At 63.6% G+C, this 20,372-nt stretch overlaps 9 protein-coding genes across 9 annotated transcripts; 3 read left to right on the forward strand and 6 right to left on the reverse strand.

Moving 5' to 3' along the window:
- Window positions 1-275: 275 nt before the first annotated feature.
- On the reverse strand, window positions 276-3,357 carry AMSG_02777 (uncharacterized protein; the record flags this gene model as incomplete). Its single annotated transcript, XM_013905164.1, has 4 exons — window positions 3,261-3,357; window positions 1,559-3,167; window positions 525-1,438; window positions 276-324 (listed from the first exon to the last, which is right to left on the reverse strand). The coding sequence occupies exons 1-4, from the start codon at window positions 3,299-3,301 to the stop codon at window positions 276-278; spliced, it is 2,613 nt and encodes an 870-aa protein (XP_013760618.1). The 5' UTR covers window positions 3,302-3,357.
- A 64-nt stretch (window positions 3,358-3,421) lies between these two features.
- On the reverse strand, window positions 3,422-6,902 carry AMSG_02778 (uncharacterized protein; the record flags this gene model as incomplete). The annotated part of the gene is made up of 4 exons (XM_013905165.1): window positions 3,422-3,709; window positions 3,748-5,817; window positions 5,895-6,405; window positions 6,610-6,902. 4 exons carry the CDS (start codon window positions 6,900-6,902, stop codon window positions 3,422-3,424), a joined length of 3,162 nt encoding a protein of 1,053 aa, XP_013760619.1.
- On the forward strand, window positions 6,779-9,625 carry AMSG_02779 (SCAI-family protein). Its single transcript, XM_013905166.1, has one exon. The coding sequence runs from the start codon at window positions 8,586-8,588 to the stop codon at window positions 9,564-9,566; it is 981 nt and encodes a 326-aa protein (XP_013760620.1). The 5' UTR covers window positions 6,779-8,585; the 3' UTR covers window positions 9,567-9,625.
- On the reverse strand, window positions 9,539-10,674 carry AMSG_02780 (phosphoglycerate mutase). Its single transcript, XM_013905167.1, has 2 exons — window positions 10,629-10,674; window positions 9,539-10,452 (listed from the first exon to the last, which is right to left on the reverse strand). Exons 1-2 carry the CDS (start codon window positions 10,660-10,662, stop codon window positions 9,635-9,637), a joined length of 852 nt encoding a protein of 283 aa, XP_013760621.1. The 5' UTR covers window positions 10,663-10,674; the 3' UTR covers window positions 9,539-9,634.
- A 208-nt stretch (window positions 10,675-10,882) lies between these two features.
- On the reverse strand, window positions 10,883-11,193 carry AMSG_02781 (uncharacterized protein; the record flags this gene model as incomplete). Its single annotated transcript, XM_013905168.1, has 2 exons — window positions 10,883-10,939; window positions 10,972-11,193. 2 exons carry the CDS (start codon window positions 11,191-11,193, stop codon window positions 10,883-10,885), a joined length of 279 nt encoding a protein of 92 aa, XP_013760622.1.
- A 243-nt stretch (window positions 11,194-11,436) lies between these two features.
- Window positions 11,437-12,759, reverse strand: AMSG_02782 (uncharacterized protein; the record flags this gene model as incomplete). The annotated part of the gene is made up of 1 exon (XM_013905169.1): window positions 11,437-12,759. One exon carries the CDS (start codon window positions 12,757-12,759, stop codon window positions 11,437-11,439), a length of 1,323 nt encoding a protein of 440 aa, XP_013760623.1.
- A 555-nt stretch (window positions 12,760-13,314) lies between these two features.
- On the forward strand, window positions 13,315-14,302 carry AMSG_02783 (uncharacterized protein). Its single transcript, XM_013905170.1, has 2 exons — window positions 13,315-13,330; window positions 13,958-14,302. Exon 2 carries the CDS (start codon window positions 13,966-13,968, stop codon window positions 14,245-14,247), a length of 282 nt encoding a protein of 93 aa, XP_013760624.1. The 5' UTR covers window positions 13,315-13,330; window positions 13,958-13,965; the 3' UTR covers window positions 14,248-14,302.
- Window positions 14,303-15,202: 900 nt separating this feature from the next.
- AMSG_02784 (FK506-binding protein) lies at window positions 15,203-15,784 on the reverse strand. Its single transcript, XM_013905171.1, has one exon. It carries the CDS (start codon window positions 15,749-15,751, stop codon window positions 15,251-15,253), a length of 501 nt encoding a protein of 166 aa, XP_013760625.1. The 5' UTR covers window positions 15,752-15,784; the 3' UTR covers window positions 15,203-15,250.
- Window positions 15,785-16,202: 418 nt separating this feature from the next.
- On the forward strand, window positions 16,203-20,176 carry AMSG_02785 (uncharacterized protein; the record flags this gene model as incomplete). Its single annotated transcript, XM_013905172.1, has 2 exons — window positions 16,203-19,490; window positions 19,523-20,176. The coding sequence occupies 2 exons, from the start codon at window positions 16,203-16,205 to the stop codon at window positions 20,174-20,176; spliced, it is 3,942 nt and encodes a 1,313-aa protein (XP_013760626.1).
- Between the last annotated feature and the right edge of the window lie 196 nt (window positions 20,177-20,372).

Here is a 20,372-nt window from a genome sequence, read left to right on the forward strand (position 1 = left end):
CCCAGAATTGGATCACCGTTTGCTGCTTCCCTGCCAGCGAGCTAAAGATGCCTCCGCTCCTGCTTGATAAGTGATAGCTGCTGCTACTGCAACTGCTACTCGCACTGGCTTCGTCGCTCGACGTTGGCGCGCCCAACTCGGCAGAGGGAGCCGAGGACAGCGGCTTAGCATCCAGCGAGACGACATGGCTCGGCAATGTCGCTGCCGAGAGACCCGACGTCGTGCTCCTCGACAAGCTCGCGTCCGGCACTACGAGGTTGCTGCTTGACTCGGTGTCAGTTGTCCCAGAGCTTTGTGCCGACCGAGAGGCAGCAGTGGGACGGACTCGCGCCGGAGCGCGCGCGGGGTTGTGGTCGGTCGGCTGGCGCCGCAAAATCTGGCGTGTCGGCGTTGAGGTCAAGAGATCATCGTCGCAGACAAGCGCGCTTTCGCTCGCCCCCAGGTCAGAATCGTCCACGGCTTGGCTACGGGACGCCGACGACGATGTCGACATGAGGGTGAGGAGTCGCGACAAGCCGCTTGACCGCATGGGCTGGACGCTCTGGGTGGAGAGAATGCCGGCCGAGTTGTGAGCGAGACCGCGGCTGCAGCCGTCGACGTCAAGTCGGTAAAGCTCGACCCGTCCACGACCACGCATGCTCAGCACGATGTCGTCGGCTGGCTGCGAGAGGAGCTGGATTGGGGGCGGAAGCGAGAGCCGCTGGACTATGGCGCCGTTGCGAGCGTTTCGAATCTCGACATTGGTAGACGCCACCGCCACGACGTATCCACGAAGGGCAGCAAAGGCGTTGGGGATGCAACCCCATGACCATGTCGTCCGCAGGCACCCGCGGCCGACCTCACCCGACACCGCCGAGACGGTCACCCCGCGCATGCCGTTAGCGATCACGACGTGCGAGCCGGGGCGAGAGATGGGAACCTCCATGATCTGGGCGTTGTCGGCTGGCTGACCGACAACGTCTGCGACGGTGAAAGCAGTCAGCTGGCCGTCAGTGGTGTCGACCGAGACGTAACCCGCGGCAAGAACGAGACCGAGTCGACCCGAGACCGGAAAGTAGGACATGGCTCTGGAAGGGCCGTCGAGCTTGAGCGTGGTCCAGTGAATAAACGTGGGTGTTTCCCACACGTAAACCTCGACGCGTGACTTGACGGCGATGGCAAGCTGCGGTGCGCGACCGGGCCGCGACGAGACAACCACGTCGTGGGCGCGCTTGGTCCGCTTGTCCAGCGAGTGCCGGATCCACGGGCCAATGGAGCCGAGAAATATATAGTCGACCGGATACTTGGATGCCCGGTAAAGAACGATGGCGATTCCAGCGCTGTCAATGACGGCAACCTTGGCCACCGGGCGTGAGACAACTTGCTCGGCGATAGCCGCCGCATCGGGCGCCGAACACACAACTCCCATCTCGCCGGCACCGGCGGTGACGTACACTTGCTGGCCAGAGCCCCACTGGGTCCAGGCTGCAAGACTGTCGTCGCTCTCTCTCAATCGCAGTGGATACACACCCGACAAGTGATTGAGGACAAATGCAGTACGCTCGGCGGCCCTGGCGACGAGTGGAAGAACAGACGCGTGGCGATGAAAGCCAAGGAGCGGCGGTGTGACGACGGTGTCGATGTCTGCCGCGGCACCGGACTTGGGGCCAACTATGTGACCCGGCTGATCGGCGAGCACAGCTCGGTACAGCTTGGTGAGTGCGTCGGCTCTAGTCGAGACTTGGGTGTCGAGCGCGTCGGGTGAACCACCGCGGTGGGCAGCAGCCAGTCCGTTGAGCACAGAAGTGAGGATGATATGAGCAGTAGTGGTGCCAAGCGCATGGACGCGCGGATCCGGAAGCGAGCCAAAAAGTCCGTTGCCAGCCCGCCATGCGAGCTGGTAGGTCAAAAGCGTGCCCGGAGCCTTTGGATGTGGAGAGACAACAACAACGACTTGAGTCGCAGCTGCTCCATGTTGGCCATCGAGCACGCTGGGATCAAAGCAATCGTTGGCGCGCTCGAGAAAGACGATGAGCGCCGGCGCGCCGAGAACGTGAGACTTTCGCGTTGCAATCGCTGGGCTATCGCTCCCGAGGGCAGACGGAATGTACGGCGCGACCTTGAACATAATGTCGCGGTGAGAGATGCGAGTGCAGACCGAGAACGCGCCTGTCTGCCCGCCCTTGATGTCAAGTCCACCAGAGAATCCTTCCCACCCGCAAAGATCGACGTGTGTACCGAGCGTGTCGACAAAGTTGCAGAACTCGTCGTCATGCTCGGGGTTGAGCTCGTTGGCCAGTATGTCGGCGACCGAGGTCTGACCTGGCCGGACCATCATGACTCCGATCTCTGCTGTCCGTGGAAAGGCCTGGTCTTCGAGATTCAGCAGCCGCTCGACGCCCATCGCCCCAGTGACACACACAAACTTGTTGCGCGCCTTGCACAGAATCGGATCGTAGACTGCAAGCGCGAGAATGAGGTCTTTGCGAAAGTTCTTGAACTCGCAGCCTGGGTAGGCAACAAACGGGACGATGCCACCACGGCCCGACCAGACCACGGCGCGGACGAGCTCCTTGCCGGCCTCGAGGCAGCGCATGACCGAGACGGCAACGACGCCGTACGAGCTCCCGCGCCAGCCGCGGAGATCGGCCACAAAGTTGGCGTGCTCTGCGTTGAGAAAGTACAGTCGGTACCACGCGGCAAGCATCTTGGGCGCCTCCTCGACCACAGGGATACTCTCCTTGAGCAGGGCAGCCGGCCAGTGTCCTGGCTCGTCAGTCATCCAACTCTCAAGCTCGGGCTCGTCACCAGCCTCACCGTCGCCAAGGGATCGGACGCCTGTCAGCAGCGACGGCGATGCATCCGCCAAGTTTTGCGCCGACACAGCCTGACTCACCAGCGGCAGACACGACATCCTGGCGGACGCAGCTTCTTGCAGTGGAGGCAGCCATGCACGGGCCTCGGCTGACGCCGCAGTGTGTAGACGGGTGACTATGTTCGTGTGCGGGGCGACAATGACAACCGAGGTCGGGCCGCCTGGGTACACCGATTCCACGAGCTCGACATCACAGCCACGCATGTCGATGACACGGGCTCGGCTCCGAGCCTTGCCTGCAGCAGTCGGGCTCGACTTCTCATCGCCGTTCACTGGCGTAAGATGCAGCTGGGCTTGGACGAGCACAGCCTCGCTGCGACAAGTTGGGGGGGGGGGGGGGGGTCGCACGTGAGTCAATAAGTGTGTACACGTGGGAAGTAATTTGGCCAATGTAAGGCGAACGTACCATTTCAAGCTGTCAACACGGACAATGCCGGCGGCCTGCATCGGCGGCACACAGTGCGAGAAGGTCCAGCCTTGGCCGAGGTTGGGGAGAAGCACACCTACGTGGTTATTTGCATTTATGCCCGCACGGTAAATGCCCGTTGTGAGTCAAGATTCTGACTTTTAGTTGGGCGTGATAATGAGAGGGCCGTCACACTCCCAGTACTCATCGGTAGCAGCAACGCGCGAGGCCGAAGAGGCAAGATTGCGGAGCGAGGCAGCCAGTGCGTCCGAGTCGTCCGAATCGATCAGGTCCGACCAAGCCGTGTACGATTCGGCGTCCGAGTCCGAGTCCGAGTCCGAGTCCGAGTCCGAGTCCGAGTCCGAGCCTGTGTCCGAGTCCGAGCCTGTGTCCGAGTCCAAGGCCACCATCGATGCGTGAAGGGCCGAGAGCGAGTGAGACATGACGGCCTGGCCGCGAGCCTGGTGCTCTCCTCCGCATTCCACACCGAGTGTAGCTTGGAGTTGGGCGAGAGGGTGCCGACAGAGACCGATAAGCACGATGCCGAGGTGGGCGGTGGCGTGTCGAGTACCTCGGGCAGCGAGCTCCAGGTCAAGTCGCTGGGGAGGCAAATCGAGACATCAAAGCACCGCTGCGAGGAGCCCATGCGAATGTCGATGCTGCGATCCGGTTCGTCGTCCGAATCGGACTCGGACACGTTGTGTGAAGGTTGGTTGATCGAATCGACGCCTGCGTCATCGGCATCCCCAAAGGCGTCCGATGAGTCGGAGATGGCCGGGCCACCAAATACCGAAGATGAGCTCCCGGCCGACGAGCGGCCAAAGACCTCGTCGTCGCTTTGGGCCGAGTCGGGCACGGTCGACGACCACGAGGTAGACATGGACTCGTCGTCGCCACCATCTGCAAGCATAGTGTAGCTAAACGCAGCTAGTGACGAGGTCGACATCAGCGAGAGTGCCTTGACAAGCTCATAAGAGCGGGTGTATGAGCTTTGCGAGTCGGAGAGGCCGGAGGAAGTGACTGTGGCGAGCTTGGTGTCAACCGCAAACGCAATCTTGTAGACCGACCGCCTGTGGCCGGTCTCTGCGGCCACATATGCGACGAGGCAATCGCTCGAGAGGAGGCGGAGCGGGGGCGCAAGCACGAGTCGCTGGACAATGGCACCGTTGCGGCCGTTGCGGATCTCGATATTGGTTGATGCCACCGCCATGATGTATCCGCCGAGCGTGGTAAACGTGTTCGGGATGCAGGTCCACGTCCACGCCTTCCGCTGGGCGTCGACGCTGTTGCTCACCACAGCGTCTGACGGCACGGTGACGGCGCGCATGCCATTGGCGACGACAGTGTGCGAGCCTGGGTACGAGCCTGGGATCTCCATGACTTGCGCGTTGTCAGATGGCATACCGACGACGTCTGCGACGGCGAAGACGGTGAGACGACCGTCGGTCGTGTCGACAGCCACGTAGCCAGTCGGCAAAACGAGGCCAAGTCGTCCTGTGGCTGGAAAGTAGGTCATGGCCATGGATGGGCCGTCGAGCTTGAGGGTGGTCCAGTGGACGAGCTCTGGTGCCTCCCACACAAAGACCTCAATGCGCGACTTGACGGCAATGGCGAGCTGCGGCGCACGACCGGGGAGCGACGAGGTGATCATGTCGTGTGCACGCTTGGTCGCCTTCCCCAACGTCCGGCGCATCCACTCGCCGATCGAGTTAAGATGGACGTAGTCGATAGCATACCTGTTGCGCTCGTATCGAACGACGGCGAGAGCTGGTTTGGCCATGACTACAACCTGCGCCACAGGCCGCTTGAGCACCTCGCGTGGCTTCCGCTCGCTGCCGATGCGGAGGCCGGTGGCGCCACCGAGCACAAACTGGCGATGGCGCCACGGTGCCCAGGTCACAAACGAGCCACAGGCGCCCCTGACCATCGTGGCTTTGGCGACCGTGCTACTTGTCGTGCCGATCTCCAGAGACGGCACCGCGCGACGCTCCGGACCATTGCGGCCACCGAGAAGCGGCGGTGCGTGGAGGTTACGGCTTGAAGCGACAGCGCCTATCTTGGGCCCGATGTCGAAGCCGGGCAGCTCGCTCTCCACCGCGGCGTGTAACCGTGCAAGCGTCGCCTCACGATGTTCGACAGAAAGCGTCAGACTCGGTGCGCCCGAGCTGCGCAGCGAAGTGAGCCCGTTGAGGACGGCCGTGACGACTGCGAGTGCAGTCTCTTTGCCGAGCGGAAGCAGTTGCGTCCCGCTTGGAACACCAAACCACGTGACGTTCTCTCGCCACATGATCTGGTAGCGGTAGAGGTTGGTGGCCGGATGCCTGGAGACAGCGGCGGCGATTGAAACGTCCGAGTCAGCAAAGACTGCAGCGGGATCAAACGTCGGCGGGTTGTCGTCGACTGATGGGACCATGACAATGACGGCCTGACAACCCAGCACTTGCTCGCGGCGCAGCACCTCGCGTACACCGTTTCGCGAGACATGTGGAATGTACGGCGCGACCTTGTACATGATGTCGCGGTGGCCAACCCGGGTAAAACGGAGAATGCGCCCGTCCTCCGGCCGAGCACGTCCAGGCCACCCGAGTGACCGTCCCACCCAGTGAGGTCGATGTGTGTTCCGAGCGTGTCGACAAAGTTGCAGAACGCGTCGTCAGCACCGTTTGGGTCGGACACGTCGTTGGCCAGTATGTCGTCGACCGAGGTCTGACCTGGCCGGACCATCATGACTCCGATCTCTGCTGTCCGTGGAAAGGCCTGGTCTTCGAGATTCAGCAGCCGCTCGACGCCCATCGCCCCAGTGACACACACAAACTTGTTGCGCGCCTTGCACAGAATCGGATCGTAGACTGCAAGCGCGAGAATGAGGTCTTTGCGAAAGTTCTTGAACTCGCAGCCTGGGTAGGCAACAAACGGGACGATGCCACCACGGCCCGACCAGACCACGGCGCGGACGAGCTCCTTGCCGGCCTCGAGGCAGCGCATGACCGAGACGGCAACGACGCCGTACGAGCTCCCGCGCCAGCCGCGGAGATCGGCCACAAAGTTGGCGTGGTCTGCGTGGAGAAAGTACAGTCGGTACCACGCGGCAAGCATCTTGGGCATCTCCTCGACGACCGGAAGATGCGGAACCCAAATCGGGGAGCTGTCAATAACCCAGCCATTTGGTTGTGCGAGTGCGAGATCATAAACAGCAGGGCGCACGTCCAGTGGCAAGTCCGGCATACCGCTCCGCGAATACTCGGTGCTGGTGCCGATGACTCGTGGCTCGATGGTACTCGATGAACTTGCGCGGGACAGTGTGTCGTCTCCGCGGCTGGAGAGGCTCGAGTGGTTGTGGTTTTCGTACGAGACCATGGCGTCGGTTGCGCGACAGACGATACGCGGCGCTCGGCGGGCTTTGGAGAGCCACTCGAGCCACTGGTCGGCCTCGGCGGCGGTGGTGGTCGCCATCACCACCGCTTCACACTGACCAGAACACTTGATGTGGATCATATGTGATGATGACGGGCCCATGTCTAGCTTGACCACGCGATGAAGGTGCATGTCGATGTATCGTGTGGCGTCGGGCGCAAAGACAACAGACTCGTCGTCGAGTGAGCCCTTGGAGTTCTTCGACTCGCATGGGCGGAGCATGAACATGTTTCCTTCAAGAAGAGCTTCAAACGGTATCCTGTCACTCTCATCACCCACGCAACCCACCCCCGTGACATGGTTCGCTCTGTGAGTGCACGTCTGCCTCTTGCCAGCGCCAATGGCCTGGCTTGGGTCAAGACCGGACGAGCGGGTTTTTTTTGGGCTGGTGGAACCCATCGTTGACCTCGTTCCTGCCACCGACCATGCCTCCAGGGCCATACCAAGCGACCTTGGCTTACCATTTTCCTGTTACTGCACGCGGTGCGAGGCGGACAAGGCCGGATACGGTCCGGGGGGCCTTGGCATGCATGCTTGTAAGGTGCCGAGTTGCGTGTGGCGCGTGGGAAGACAGCCGCTGTTGGCAGAGAAGAACTCAACTGTTGTTGACCTTCGGGATGGCATTGAAAAATCGCGCACCATGCTTCCCAAACGTGCCAAGCGTCTGTAAACTGACCTATGTTTACGGCATGCGACTGCGATCGTGTTTACGTAGACTGCTCAGTGCAAGTCACTATGAATGGGCCTCGTCGAAGCGGGGCGAGTCTCCCAGCGAGGGCCTGGCAGCGCCTGATGGCTGTGCGGAGGTTGGGGTGCGGGCCAACTCTCTGACCAGAGTCGCGCCAATTAGTGTGCCAAAAGGGAGACTGCGGGTGACCAGTTTGGGCCGTCCTGCAGCAACCAGTGCCGAGGGCGAGCTGTGTCCGCAAGACTGCCTGGCGAGCTGCCACCGAACTCTGGCTTGCTGCAGTGCAGCCCACCAGCCATGTCCGAGAGCGAGCAGAAGCCCCAGGAAGTGGCAACAACGTTCAAGAAGTTGCTCGACAAGGCGCACCAGCTGTTTGCCGGCCTCCGTGACTTGCCGCAGTTTGGCAAGGCCTCGTGGCAGGCGTACTTTCAACGGACCTTTGCCCTGTTCACAAAGGTACGCTCCCGCTGAGGGAAGGGTGTGTAGTCTTCGGGTGGCGGGGGTGTCTCACTGCTTGTCTGGTGCAACGACGGCGGCGGGGGGGCTGGGTGTGGGCGACGAGGGCGACGCAGGTGTGGCAGTACCAGCAGACCCATCGGGCCGTGCTGGAGGCGGTTGAGCATGGCGTGGCGCTGCAGCGGTGGCAAATCGGTGAGCTGGCGTCCAAGATCGGCCAGCTCTACTACCACTACTACGTGCGGACGTCCGAGGCGTCGTACCTTCTCGAAGCTGCCGTCTTCTACTCTGCCATTCTTGAGCGCGGCTACTTTGATTCGTTTGGCGAGTCGCCGCCGGCAGGGCTGGCCGTCAAAAAGCTGCGGTACTGTGCTCGATTCGCTGTAGTGCTCCTCTTGCTGGACGCGCTCACGCCGCGGAGCCTCGGCTCGCCGACCAAGGGCGGGAGCAGCGGGAGCAGCAAGCGGTCGGCGTATGGGGTCGAGGCGGTCCGCGACGTGCTCGAGGCCGCCATCCAGGCCTACGCGGTTGACTATGATCCGCCGGACGCTGCCGAGTGGGGTGAGGTCCTTGCCGAGCTCGACGCCTTCATCGCTGCCCGCAAGAGCCTCTCGCTGACAGATTCGGATGAGACGCCGGTGCCGTCGCTGCGGCTTCCAGTGGCGCACTCGGTCTCACCAAGCTCGCTCATCTCAGACGCGCTGCTTGTCTCGCACGTTTCCTCTGGCATCAAGTTCTCGGAGCTCACACTCGAGTCGTTCCGCATTATGCTCTCGCTCGAAGCCGCGCCACTCGATGTCGATGGCGCGCTTTCGTCGCCGGTGGCCAACCCGCACAAGTACGTGTTGTACTCGCCGTCGGTGGCGCAGCTCCTCACGTTTGCCACGTGTGCGCTCAAGGAGAGCTCGTCGAGCGGGGTGCTCTTCCTCTACATCTTGGGCGAGACGACAGGGGCGGCGCCCAAGCTGAGCGCAGGCGACACCAGCGCTGCGGCTGCGGCTGCATCTTCCGGCGATGAGGGCACCGTTGCCATGACCGAGGATGCAGCTCGTCAGACAGGTACCTCGCTACTGGCCAGCGCAGGCGTCGCACTTGCGCCACACTCGACCGGCACCCAGACTGCCGAGTGGCGGGACGCGCTCACGCCTGGCGACTTGGCGGTCCTTGCACGACGCCCGCTGTTCTGTGAGATTGATGTTGCCGGTGCCATCGGCTTCCTTGACCTTGTGGACATGGCAAACGTGTTTGGCTCGCCGGTGGCCGTCGTTGTGGCTGGGGCCCAGCTCCCACCCAACTGGCCAGAGCACCTGGGCTCGCCGCTCTCGCTCTTCCTCACGGATCCACTGACGGCGTTTATGGCGTTGACCGGCGTGGCAAGCGTTGCCAAGGAGACGTACGACATGGCGGCCACGGTTGTGGCCGCCGCCCAGGACACTGTGCTGGCTGTGATGGAAGAGGCACTCAGCCGCGGGGACCAGGCCGACGATCTCGATGCGGCGGCGCTCATCTTCTTCAGCGGCGACTCGTTCCTGTCCCGCCATGTTGCGCGACTTGCCTTTTACCTTGCTGTCTGTGCCATGCACGGCGAGATCTCCAAGGACCTGGCGAGTATTGTGCCGCAGATGAGGCCAAGCCTGCCGGACGCCATTGTGCGGGCCGAGTCTGTCCTCGAGCACGTCATCCAGCTTGCATCGACGCTCTCGGTCACGTTGCAGTTCAACGATGTGTCAATGGTTGTTGTGAGCTAGCGAGTGGAGCTCAGGGGTGCAAATGTCGTGTCAACGGCGTGTAAAAGGGTTTAGCAAGCGCTTGGTTCTCACTTGGCCTTGGACTGGTTCTTGGTCGCCTCCACCTTGGCAGCGACCGCGGCAGCGTCGCCGAGGTAGACGCCGCTGAGCGGGCCGACGGAGCCTTCCTGCGCAATGGGGCGCATGTTGGCGTCGAGCTTGTAGACGAGCGGGACACCGGTGGGGATGTTGACGCCCGGGATGACATCCTCGGCGATGTCGTCGAGGTGCTTGACCAGGGCGCGGAGCGAGTTTCCATGCGCGGCGACGAGGACGCGCTTGCCCGACTTGATGGCCGGAACAATGTCGCTCTCCCAGTACGGGAGGAACCGCTCGGCTGTGTCCTTGAGGCACTCGGAGCGCGGCAGGTCAGCCGGGTCGACGTCGGCGTACCGGCGGTCGTTGGCGGGAAGCATCGGCGAGTCGTCGGCAAGCGGCGGCGGTGGAACGTCGTACGACCGGCGCCAGATGTGAACTTGGTCGGCGCCGTGCTTCTCGGCCGTCTCGATCTTGTTGAGCCCCTGTAGGGCGCCATAGTGCCGCTCGTTGAGCCGCCACGAGTGGTGAACCGGAATCCAGCACAGGTCCAGCGCCTCCAGCGAACGCCACAGCGTGGTGATAGCCCGTCGAAGCACTGAAGTGTATGCCACGTCAAAGGTCAGGCCCGAATCGACAAGCATGGCTCCCGCAGCACGGGCCTCGGCCTCGCCAGTCTCGGAGAGCGGGACGTCGACCCAGCCGGTGAACCGGTTCGCCAAGTTCCACTCGGACTCGCCGTGACGCAGCAGGACCAGCGTATATGTCTGGTCCTCGCCGCCGATCTTGGCCCGCTTGCTGTCGGGCTCTCCTGGGAGGCAGCAGGCAACGCATGTGGGAGTATGAAAGAGCTTGGTGAGTGGAGCATGGCGGTGACTCGGTGAGATGTGCGTGCAGCGTGTTTGCCGCAGCCTCCATGCGGCTGGCCAGTCTGACTATACGCAGCGTCTTGCTCTTGCCCTAACCCTAACTCCCGCGGTCACGTACCCTCGAGTGTCGGCTTGGGGTGGGTGTCGGCCATGGTGTATAGTTGTTGTGTGAGTGGGGTGGGGGGTGGGGCGGCTGGCTGGCCACAGTGACGGGTGCGTGACGGGGGTGGGGCGGAGCATCGGCGGGGCGGGCAGGGGAGGGGGGGGGGGACAAGGTTTAGTTGCGTCGGTATTGATCGATCGCAATCGTAGCCTACTTTGCTGAGGGAGGGGAGGGGAGGGGGGGGGGGGATGGATAGTGTCGTCAAAGCCTCAGCCAGTCATGGGCATGGCGAGGAGGCGGGCGTCGAGCACAATGCAGAGCCGGAGCTAGAGCTAGAGCTAGAGCTAGAGCTAGCGACGGACGGGGCTGCAGTTGGAAGCTCTGACGTCTGGTAGTCCCAGATGGGGTAGTAGTCCCAGGGCGGCGGCGCAGTCTGGTGGCCCTGCATCTGGAGCCACTCGCACATGGCGGTGGAGAACGGCTCAGAGGTGGGCGCAGCGCCAGTCCTTGCCCGAGTCGCCTTCTTCTTGGCCAGCGCAGCCTCTCGCAGCGACATCACCGTCTCAGCCAGCGCTGTCATGCTGGTGTCCGTCTCGGCCGACGACGCCGACGAACTCCGAGCTGCGACGGCGATGCCCGTAGCCCGAGCGTCCGCAGCCCGAGCGTCCGCAGCCCGAGCGTTCGCACCGGGGCCTGGACCCGGGCCCGCGTCGGGGCTAGCACCCCCGCTCGCGCCATACCCGTCGTTGACCTCCTCGGTCTGGTATGGAGCGAGCCAGTTCATGGTGGCGTGCTTGGGTCGAGTGGGGGGCGGAGCTTTAACTCACCGACGCGGGCTGCGGACCGGCGGTGCCAGGCCGGGGTGGGCCAGCAGCTCGTTGATGACGCGGATGGCGCGGTACGAGGTCGAGGTGAGGAGAAGCCTGGCCGATTGGATCTTGCTCGTCGACGCCAGACCGTGCTCGAGGTACCAGCCCGAGTTCTGGACCATGGTCGAGGCGAACCAGGCGTGGAGCGCAAGCTCGATGTGAGGGAGGAGCGATTGCGAGGCGTCGGGCAAAGACTCGGTCTCGGTCAGTAGCCAGAGCAGCGCGTCGTAGGTAGCGACATCGACAAGGGCGGCAGCCACGACGTGGGCATGGTCGCGGAGCCGGGCCCAGTAGTGGTGAAAGGCGACGTCGGACTCGGGCGAGCGCGCCACTCGCGCCCGCCATCGCTTGACCAGTGTGTGTAGGACTCGCTCGAGACGCAGCCGGAGCGTGCTCCACTGCCAGCTGACGTCGCAGATGTGGTGGGCCGATGCGAGACGCGCCGTCAGCGGCTGCGTCATGCGCCACGCCAGCGAGAGGCTCGCTACAACCGAGCCAGGCGCCATCCACTGGCTCGGCGCAGCCGCAGAGGCGCGGACAAGGTGTGCCAGCGCCGCAGCCTCGCCCGGCGGCATGCCGGTGAGGCCAAGCGCGAGATGTGCAACGAGTGTGCCTAGCGCCTGCAGCGGGCCGACAGCCACGTCAGGCGCCTCCCACGCCGCCTCGGCCGCTAGGCCCACCATTCGCTGTGCTGTCACCAGCCGCAGCGCCACTGCTTGCTGCGCACCAAGCTTGCGTGGGCTCTGCCGCTGCAGCGCTGTGCCCAGTGCGTATGTGGCCAGAATCCGGAGCGTGAGCCCAGCGTGGACTCTTGTCAGCGATGCTGACGCCGACGCCGCTCGGAGCACCGCACGGCCGACAACAATCGTCACCGCATCCGCCAGCGCACCGCCGAGCGCCAGCGCTGCCGCACTTGGCTCGGGCACTCCGCGCCAGGCATTGTCGGCCAAGTCGCCCATCGATCGCGCCGCATGCCACCCGATGCCGTCGTCGGCGGCTACAAGGACCGCGCCGTCAGCCTCGCCCACTGCCAGGCTCAGCGCCGCGCCACCGCCGACCGCCGCCAGCACCACCCGCCCCACAGCGGGCAGTGTGTGCGGCCTGGCTCCTGCGCCTGCACCTTGCGCGCCAACCGCGATCACAGCTGCCATCAACGAGTCAGGCTCGTCCTCGCCTGCGGCAGCCGAGGTGGTCGCAGCCGCAGCGGCCGCGGGCTGCAGCTGGTGCAGCAGCCGCAGTAGCCGAGTGCGGGCAGGCGGGAAAGCAGAGGAGGCCATCGCATGCACGAGGGCAGAGGTGAGTGTCGTGGTGTGCGTGGGAGACTGAGTCTGGCTGCGGCTGCAGGAGTCGGTGCTGGCATCGTGCCAGGTGAGGGAAGGAGGAATGCAGGAACACTGTTGCCACATCTGCAGCGCCCCTACATCGGAAGCATCGGGCTTTGGAACAGATGGTGCCTCGGCAAAGTGTTTCTAGATCCGGCAGAGAGGGGGCGAAATCAGGGCGGTGTGGGCGCAGTTTGTCAGCATGCGTGGCTTGGCATGTGGCATGGCTTGCGATTGCTGGCATGAGGTGCAGCGCCCATCGTGACTATTGTATTGTGTCCACGTGAAAGAATTGAAGGAGGCAACACAAAAAATACGTTCGTTCGTTCGTACAAACATGCGAACGAAGCATGCAAACAAACGAAATGAATGAAGGACAACCACGAGACCAAGTAAAGTCAACCAACGAATCAATGGAACGAATGAGAAGGTGACTTGCTACAAATCGGGTTGGGACGGACTGCAGTTGGGCGACCGGTGGCAGTCCTTGTTTCGTCCTACCGCTCACTAGCATACTCTCGACTCGGTATGTGCAACGGAGGAAGGGGGTAAAGAGCGGGTGGTGCACGGGAGCGTGAGAGGGGGGGATGGGAATTGGGTGCTAGAGGGGGGGGGGGGGGGTGCAGGGACATGGTCACAACAGGTGTGTGCTCGTGGGCGGGGGCACAGGGGGAAGAAGGCTTTCACCTTCGTCTGCTGTAAGCCGCTCATCGCGAGCGCTGCTGTCAATTATTCCGAATTCGACGGTGGGCTACCCTAGTTGGTGCGGCTCGTGAGGCGGTAGCAGACGACAGAGGCTGAGGTACAGAGGCTGAGGATGGTGTCCTTGTATGCAGCTTGCTCTGTGTTCACTTGCCGGTCTGGATGCGGTGCTGCTGTACCCCCTGCCGCCATGGCCTCGCTCGCCTTCCGGCTGGTGGGCCAGGTTGTCATTTTTCGGTTGTTCCGCCCGAACGAGCCGGCGAGTCCCCTCTTGCGGGCGCACATGACCTCGACGGGTGTGGACGGAGGGGTGGTGGGGGGGAGGGGGGGAGGGGGGATAGGTAGGCGATGGCGGTGCAACTCACATTTGCGAGCGGGGCGGTAATGTGTGACTGGCGGCTGGCTACGACGACGGCGACGACGATGCGGTGGGGGTAACTGATGTGCGTAGTGCCCAACATGGCTGACAACGAGCCGGATCTTTCCAAGATGACGGACGAGGAGAAGGCATTCTACCAGAAGTACGGCAAGATGCCGCCCAAGGCTACCGAGAAGTTCCGCCGCGCCCGCGGCGGCAAGCGCATTTTCGACTCGGCTGACTACTCGATGCAGATGGCTGGCGTTAAGGGCAAGATCGGTGGCGGCGGCCTGCTGCGCAAGAAGATGACGCTGCCGGCTGGTGCCGCGGCGTCGGGCGCCAACGCCACCACGCCCACAGGAGACGCGGGCGAGGACGAGTAGTGTGGCGGTGCAAGTTGCCCGGCCCCGTGAGCAAGTGAATACATCGTGAGAACGAGTCCTAGTTGTTTCCTATGTACCAGGCCTTGGAAGCAGTGAGTCCACTTGGGGCAAAAGGCCATGCGTTGCTCGCTTCCCCTCGACTTCTGCACCTGAACCTGGCCATCATTCTTGCCCTTACTCACGACTCTCCGGTCCATGTAGTTTGGTCCGGCTTCGTCGAGCTGGGGCGCACACACATACACATAGTATCATGCGACGATCACACACACACACACACACACACACACACACATACATGTATTGTATTCATTAACGGCACTGCAACGCGGGGAGAGGGAGGGAGGGGAAGCAAGAGGGAGGGAGAAGACGGGCAGGGCGGGGCATGACGAGGTCTGCGACGGGCAGTACTGAGCGGGTACGGGAAAATCGATCGGGAAGAGGGCGTTAGAAGCTCTGCGGGAAAGAACTCTTCGGCGTGGATGGGGCTCTGTGGCGTGGATGGGTGAGGAGGAGTTAGTGAGAGGAGAAGGGAAGGAAGGGAAGGGAAGGGGAAAGTTGTAGGCAGAGTGAGCAAAGGAGATGATGTACCACACCCGTATAAAGCGTCCAACATTAACGATGGAGCAGGAAGTAGCGTGGGTTCTTCTGCCAGTCCCCTCTTGCGAGGCGCGAGCAACAATGGATGCAAGCGGCAATGGGCGGGGGCTGGGTAGGAGCAGGGGTAGGGAAGGAGGAGGGCTTGGCCTGGAGCAGGGGCCCCAGGCTTCAGCGTTGTCGAGAGAGGAGGTGCAAGGGCAAGTTGAAATATTGGATGCTGGTTGGTCGACCACTTTGTCTGCGTGTGTGTCCGTCACATGGGCTTGGCTATCTGCGCTCTGCCACAGCCCTGCATCCGCATCATCCCGGCGGCAGCAACGCTTGTTGGGAGAGTGCTTGGAACCGATGTGTAGGTGAATGCGGGTCGATTGTCATTTACACAGATGAAGGGTCCATGACAAGGGTACTAGGCCTCCTGCTCGAGGACCTCGACGTCGAAGATGAGGAACGAGTTGGGCGGGATGACCGGGGGATGGCCGCCGGGGCCGTAGGCGTAGTCGGGCGAGGCGTAGAGGAGAGCGCGCTCGCCGATGCGCATGGTGGCGACGCCTTCGTCCCAGGCCGAGATGACGCGGCCTGCGCCGAGCGGGAAGCGGAAGGGCCGGCCCTTGTCGCGGGACGAGTCGAACTTATCGCCATTGGTCAGGGTGCCGGTGTAGTGGACGACGACCTCTTTGCCCTGGGTGGCTAGCGGAGCGTCTTCGGGTGCTTCCGTGGTGATCTCCTTGAAGAACCCGTTCTTGGCCGCCTTCTTCAACGCCTTGCACAACTTCTTGTGGTTGTTCTCTTTCCAGTCCTTGCCCTGGCACTCGGCGCCACAGTAGAGCACTCCCTTGCAACCAGCGCACTGCTGGAGCTCCGTCTCCTCAGTCCCACAGTTCTGGCAGCGGATCGGTCCCGACGACATTCTTCTTACTTTCTCTCAACACGTACGTCAAGTGTGTCTGTGTCTCTGTCGCTGCCTGCCGCTCCCCACCCTCCCCCTCGAGCTCGTACTCACAACACACGCCACCCGCCCACAAACTGCCATCACACCCTTCATCTCAATAGAGGAGAACTTTCATCGATCCCGTCCCGCAATCAGTCCACATCTGCATTCTCTTCCCCAACCCCTGCATCGCCGGCCTTCATTTCCCCCTCTCCCCTCGCTCCCGCTCATCAGCCGCTCATCGGCCATATCACCCGCTCGCTGTCTTGGCGCCGACAGCCGGTTGGCGCCACTGCACGACCCCCGCCAACCGCCAACCGCCACCACCTCTGCCGGCACACCCACCTCTCCCCGCTGCTGCCACCACCACCACTACTACTACTACTCCAACCACCACCACCACCACCCCCGACCGGAGATATAGAGAGCCATGGCAGCCAATGTGCTCCCGCTCCTCGGCTCGTCAACCTATGCCCATCGGAGCCATCATACACCGGTCCTCGCCCCGCTCGCAGCGGCGGCGACAGCGGAAGACGGAGAGTCCGCCAGCCCGGTCTTCGGCTCACAGCATCCTTGTCGTGACGCAGAGGCCAACGCACCACCATCGGTGTCCAAGTGGTCACGCCGCGTCCTCGCCGAAGACAACACCAATCGTGTCTACTTTGACGGGGTAGAGTACACCGGGGCATACCAGCCGGTCTTTGACACCTCAGCCGATCTGCACGCACCCACCGTCTCGGTCGCCTTGCGCACCAGCCATCACCCAGACGCTGGCCTCTCGCCAATCTCCTCGCGCCTTGCCTCTACTAACGACACCATCCGCGCTCTGCTTGACCGCTCAAACTCGCTCCTTCAGCGCTCGCCGCCGTCTGGTCGCGTCATGAGCTCCGACCACATCTACCAGCCCGGCGAGTCGTTCAACCTAGGTCCGCTCGCCGACGCCAGTGCCGTCGTCCCCCCAGCGCTTGCCCCGTCGTTGCAGCGGCAGACAAGTCCTAATGATGATGCCGACGTCGCCGACGATGGCGACGACGCACGAGCGCTCGACATCCGCCCGGCTCCGATCGTCACCGTCGCCGACACCAGCGAGATCGAACGTGATGCCACCGCCAGTCCTCCGCAGCGCCCGCTCGATACCACCGAGTCCCGCATCCAAGCCACGCTCGATGCGGCGCTGACCAGCGCGCGTTCTACCCAGCCACAGCAGGACCCCGACGCGACGCTGCTAGACGAATCCAGCTTTGCCGACGGCAACGAGTCGATGGCCCAGGTCGCGCTCAACGAGTCGGTCGCTCGCCTCAAGTCGGCCGAGGCCCGCGTCGAGGCACTGCTTGCCAAGCGTCGCGCTGAGCGCGCCCGGGCAGGCGCCAGCGGACCCAACGCCCTCGTACCGCGCTCGGCTGCACGTACCACCGCCGCCAACGACCTAGCCATGACTCACTCGCAGTGGTCTGAGCTCGACGTCCTCGAGCCGGCCTCGGACTTTCCCCAGCCCGACCACTACCTTTCGGCTCGTGCCGCATACCTCATCGATCCTAATGCGCCCTCACACCGCGCCTCGCCGCTCGCCACCCTTCAGGAGACCTCGCTGGGCGCCTGCATTCGCTCCGAGGACCGCGACTACAACGCTGCCGGTGACCCTCACAACGTCTCCGGTGCCGCCCATGACGCGGGCGAAGCCTCGTTTGTCTTTCCTGCCCATCCAGCCTCGTCCTCGTTCGCCCGCTCGGTCCCCACCGCCGCGCCTGCCTCGATCGGCTTTATCCGCGACGTCTTTGACCCGGCGTTTGAGCCCGCAGACTCAGCGCCGCATGCCGCTGCACGCACTACCATCGCTAATCTCTCGCACACTCTCTCGCCGTCGTCTGAAAACATGCCGCCGTGCGGGCCCGGAAACGTCTCGTTTGCCGCCTCGCCCTCGCGCGTCACCACGTTTGACGTCTCCGCTCCGCCGTCAGCCATCAAGGCCTCGGCCTCTGTGCTACATGAGCGCGCGGCATCGGCCGCGCTCGACGAGTCCGAGCTTGATGGGCCTGAACTCGACAACCCGTCTCAGGCGCTCTCGCTAGGCGCGCTCTCATCCGAGTGCTCTGATGAGGACGCCATCGAAGAGGACGCCATCCCGCCGCCAGAGACCGAGCTGCCACCAACCCAGCTCGCACTCTACTATCTCGAGTACGTCGCTCACAAGCGCCGGCCAGTCCGCGCCCTTGCCATGGAGCATGTGCTGGACGTGGTGACTCGGACCAAGCCCTCGTTCACCGAGCATGTCCATGCCGCCAACTCGGCCGAGTTTGCCTCGTTTGCGCTCGAGCGCATCGTGCAGTGCATCATCAACAACCTCGAGCGGTTCGAGGTCGACGGCGGCTCGTCGCTCAACTACTCGGCCGCCCAGATCCTGCTTGTTTTAGGGGCACCGTACATTGACCCCGCCCTGCCGGTTCTCCAAGTCATGCTCCGCAACCCGCTGCTCAACCTCGCCACCCATGAGATGGTCGTCAATGCGCTCCTGGCTGCAGGCTCTGCAGGCATCACTGCGCTCATGGAGCTCGCCCAGGACGAGGGCTTTACCGGCAACGCTCGCCTCCTCCTCAACGCGCTCGCCGCACACGGCCCCATCCGCACCCATGTCGTCGTCCCGGAGCTCATCCGCATGGTCGCAACCGGCCCGACCTCATCGCGCGCCGTCGCCGTCCTAGCCCTCTCCAAGATGCTCGACGCCGCCGCGCCGGCCATCCCGGTCCTCCGCAACGCCCTCCTCTCTGGCTCGGTCGACCGCTATCTCGTGGTCCAGGCCCTGCGGACCGCCGGCGACGACGGCGAAGCCGTGCTCATCGAGCTCCTGGCCACCGCCCGCAACGCCGCTGTTCGCGCTGCCGCCGTCCGCGGCCTCGGCCTCCCGCGCTTCCACATGGCCAGCGATGCCCGCCTCGTCGCCCGTGCCACCTCGCTCCACGTATGCGTTGAGGCCGACCTGGCCTCTGCCGCCACACACGCCCCGCACGATCCACACTACGTCTACCTTCTCCCGCCAGACGCCTCGGCTACCACAACCGTCCGCGCCGACGGCAACGAGCTCCCTACCGACGCCGAGGAGCGCCTCGTCGTTGACGCCCGCGAATTGGTCTCTTCCATTCGCCGCGCCCTTGTCCGCGGCGTGTTTGATGATCCCAAGCCGTCGGCCGACTCGGCTCGCGCCGCCGCCCAACTCACCATCGACGCCCACGCTGCCGCCGCCGCTGACGCCGCAGCAGCAGCAGCGTCTCCGTCGGTTTCAGGCACTGTCGAGCCGTTTGTGCGCGAGGAGCACACCGAAGCCGCTCTCGTCGCCATCGGGCACGGCCTCTGCGATGTTGACGCCGGCGTTCGCATCGCCGCCCTCGCCGCCCTCGCCACCGTCGGCATGCCCGTTGCCTCGCCGCTACTCGCCAACCTGCAGGCTCTGCTCAACGACGAGGCCAAGGCCGTCCGCGAAGCCGCCGCAAACACCGTCGGCAGTCTCGCTCCCGGCTACACTGCCGCTGCGCACCTCATTCCTTTCCTCACCCACCTGCTCCGCGACGAGTTCTGGAAGGTGCGTTACTCGGCTGCCAAGGCGCTTGGCAAGCTCGGCACTGCTGCCGAGCCGGCGCTCCCGATCCTCCGCGACGTCCTTGTTGCAGGTACCGTCACCCGCAACCTCGCCGCCGCCGCCATGGCCCGCATCGGCGACATTGGAGTCGCCCACCTTCGCGAGCTGTTTTGTACCAGAACATGCCCAACACTCAGGTCCGCATCGCCGCGGCTTACGGCCTCCGCAACATGCCACTCACTTCCGAGTCGGTCGACTATGCTGTCCGCGACATGTTTGTGGCCGGCAAAGATCCTATGCCACTTGTCCGTTGCGTCGTCCTCGAGTCGCTCGCCCTCCTTGGCGCCGCCTCGGACGACATGATTCCCTACCTCACCGCCAAGTCGCTCGTCCCGTTCCTCTTCACTTTCCTCAACGATGACGCTGCTGATGTCCGCCGCAAGGCCGCTCACGCCCTCGCGGACTACGGTCCGCAGGGCGAGCTCTTGCTCATCGAGGGCGTGCTCAAGGACCCGCATCCTCGTGTCCGCTCGGCAGCTGCCTACGGGCTCGGCATCCTCGGCGCCCAGTCCACTCGCACTCTCCTCCTCGCTCTCAACGACCCCGCCCCGGCCGTCATCCGCTCCGCCTCCCGCGCCCTCCTCGCCATCGGCCTTCAGCCTATTGTTGCCACTCTTGCCCAGCGCCCGCCATCGCAGCGCGACTCGGTTGCCGTCTCAGCCCGCGACGTCATCGCCCAGGACCGCGACCGTCCACTGCCCTCGGCTGTCGTCAACCTCCTCGATGCCATCGCATCCCACCTCGATCGCGTGCATACGTCGCAACCATGGTAGCACGATTGTCACATCTTGCTCACAGCAAACTTCTCCTCCTCATACTCATTGCGTTTTGGCCTGGTGTGGTCCTGCACGTGGTTTCCCTCCGCTGTTGCCGATCGAGGCTTCAGGTAGTCACCAGCACGAGCGCCGCCCACTTCCGCCATTTCAGTCCGCCGAACGGCGCGCCATCACTCCACCCACCCACCCGCAG

Source organism: Thecamonas trahens (genome assembly GCF_000142905.1).
Source record: "Thecamonas trahens ATCC 50062 unplaced genomic scaffold supercont1.10, whole genome shotgun sequence".
Taxonomy (NCBI): Eukaryota; order Apusomonadida; family Apusomonadidae; genus Thecamonas; species Thecamonas trahens.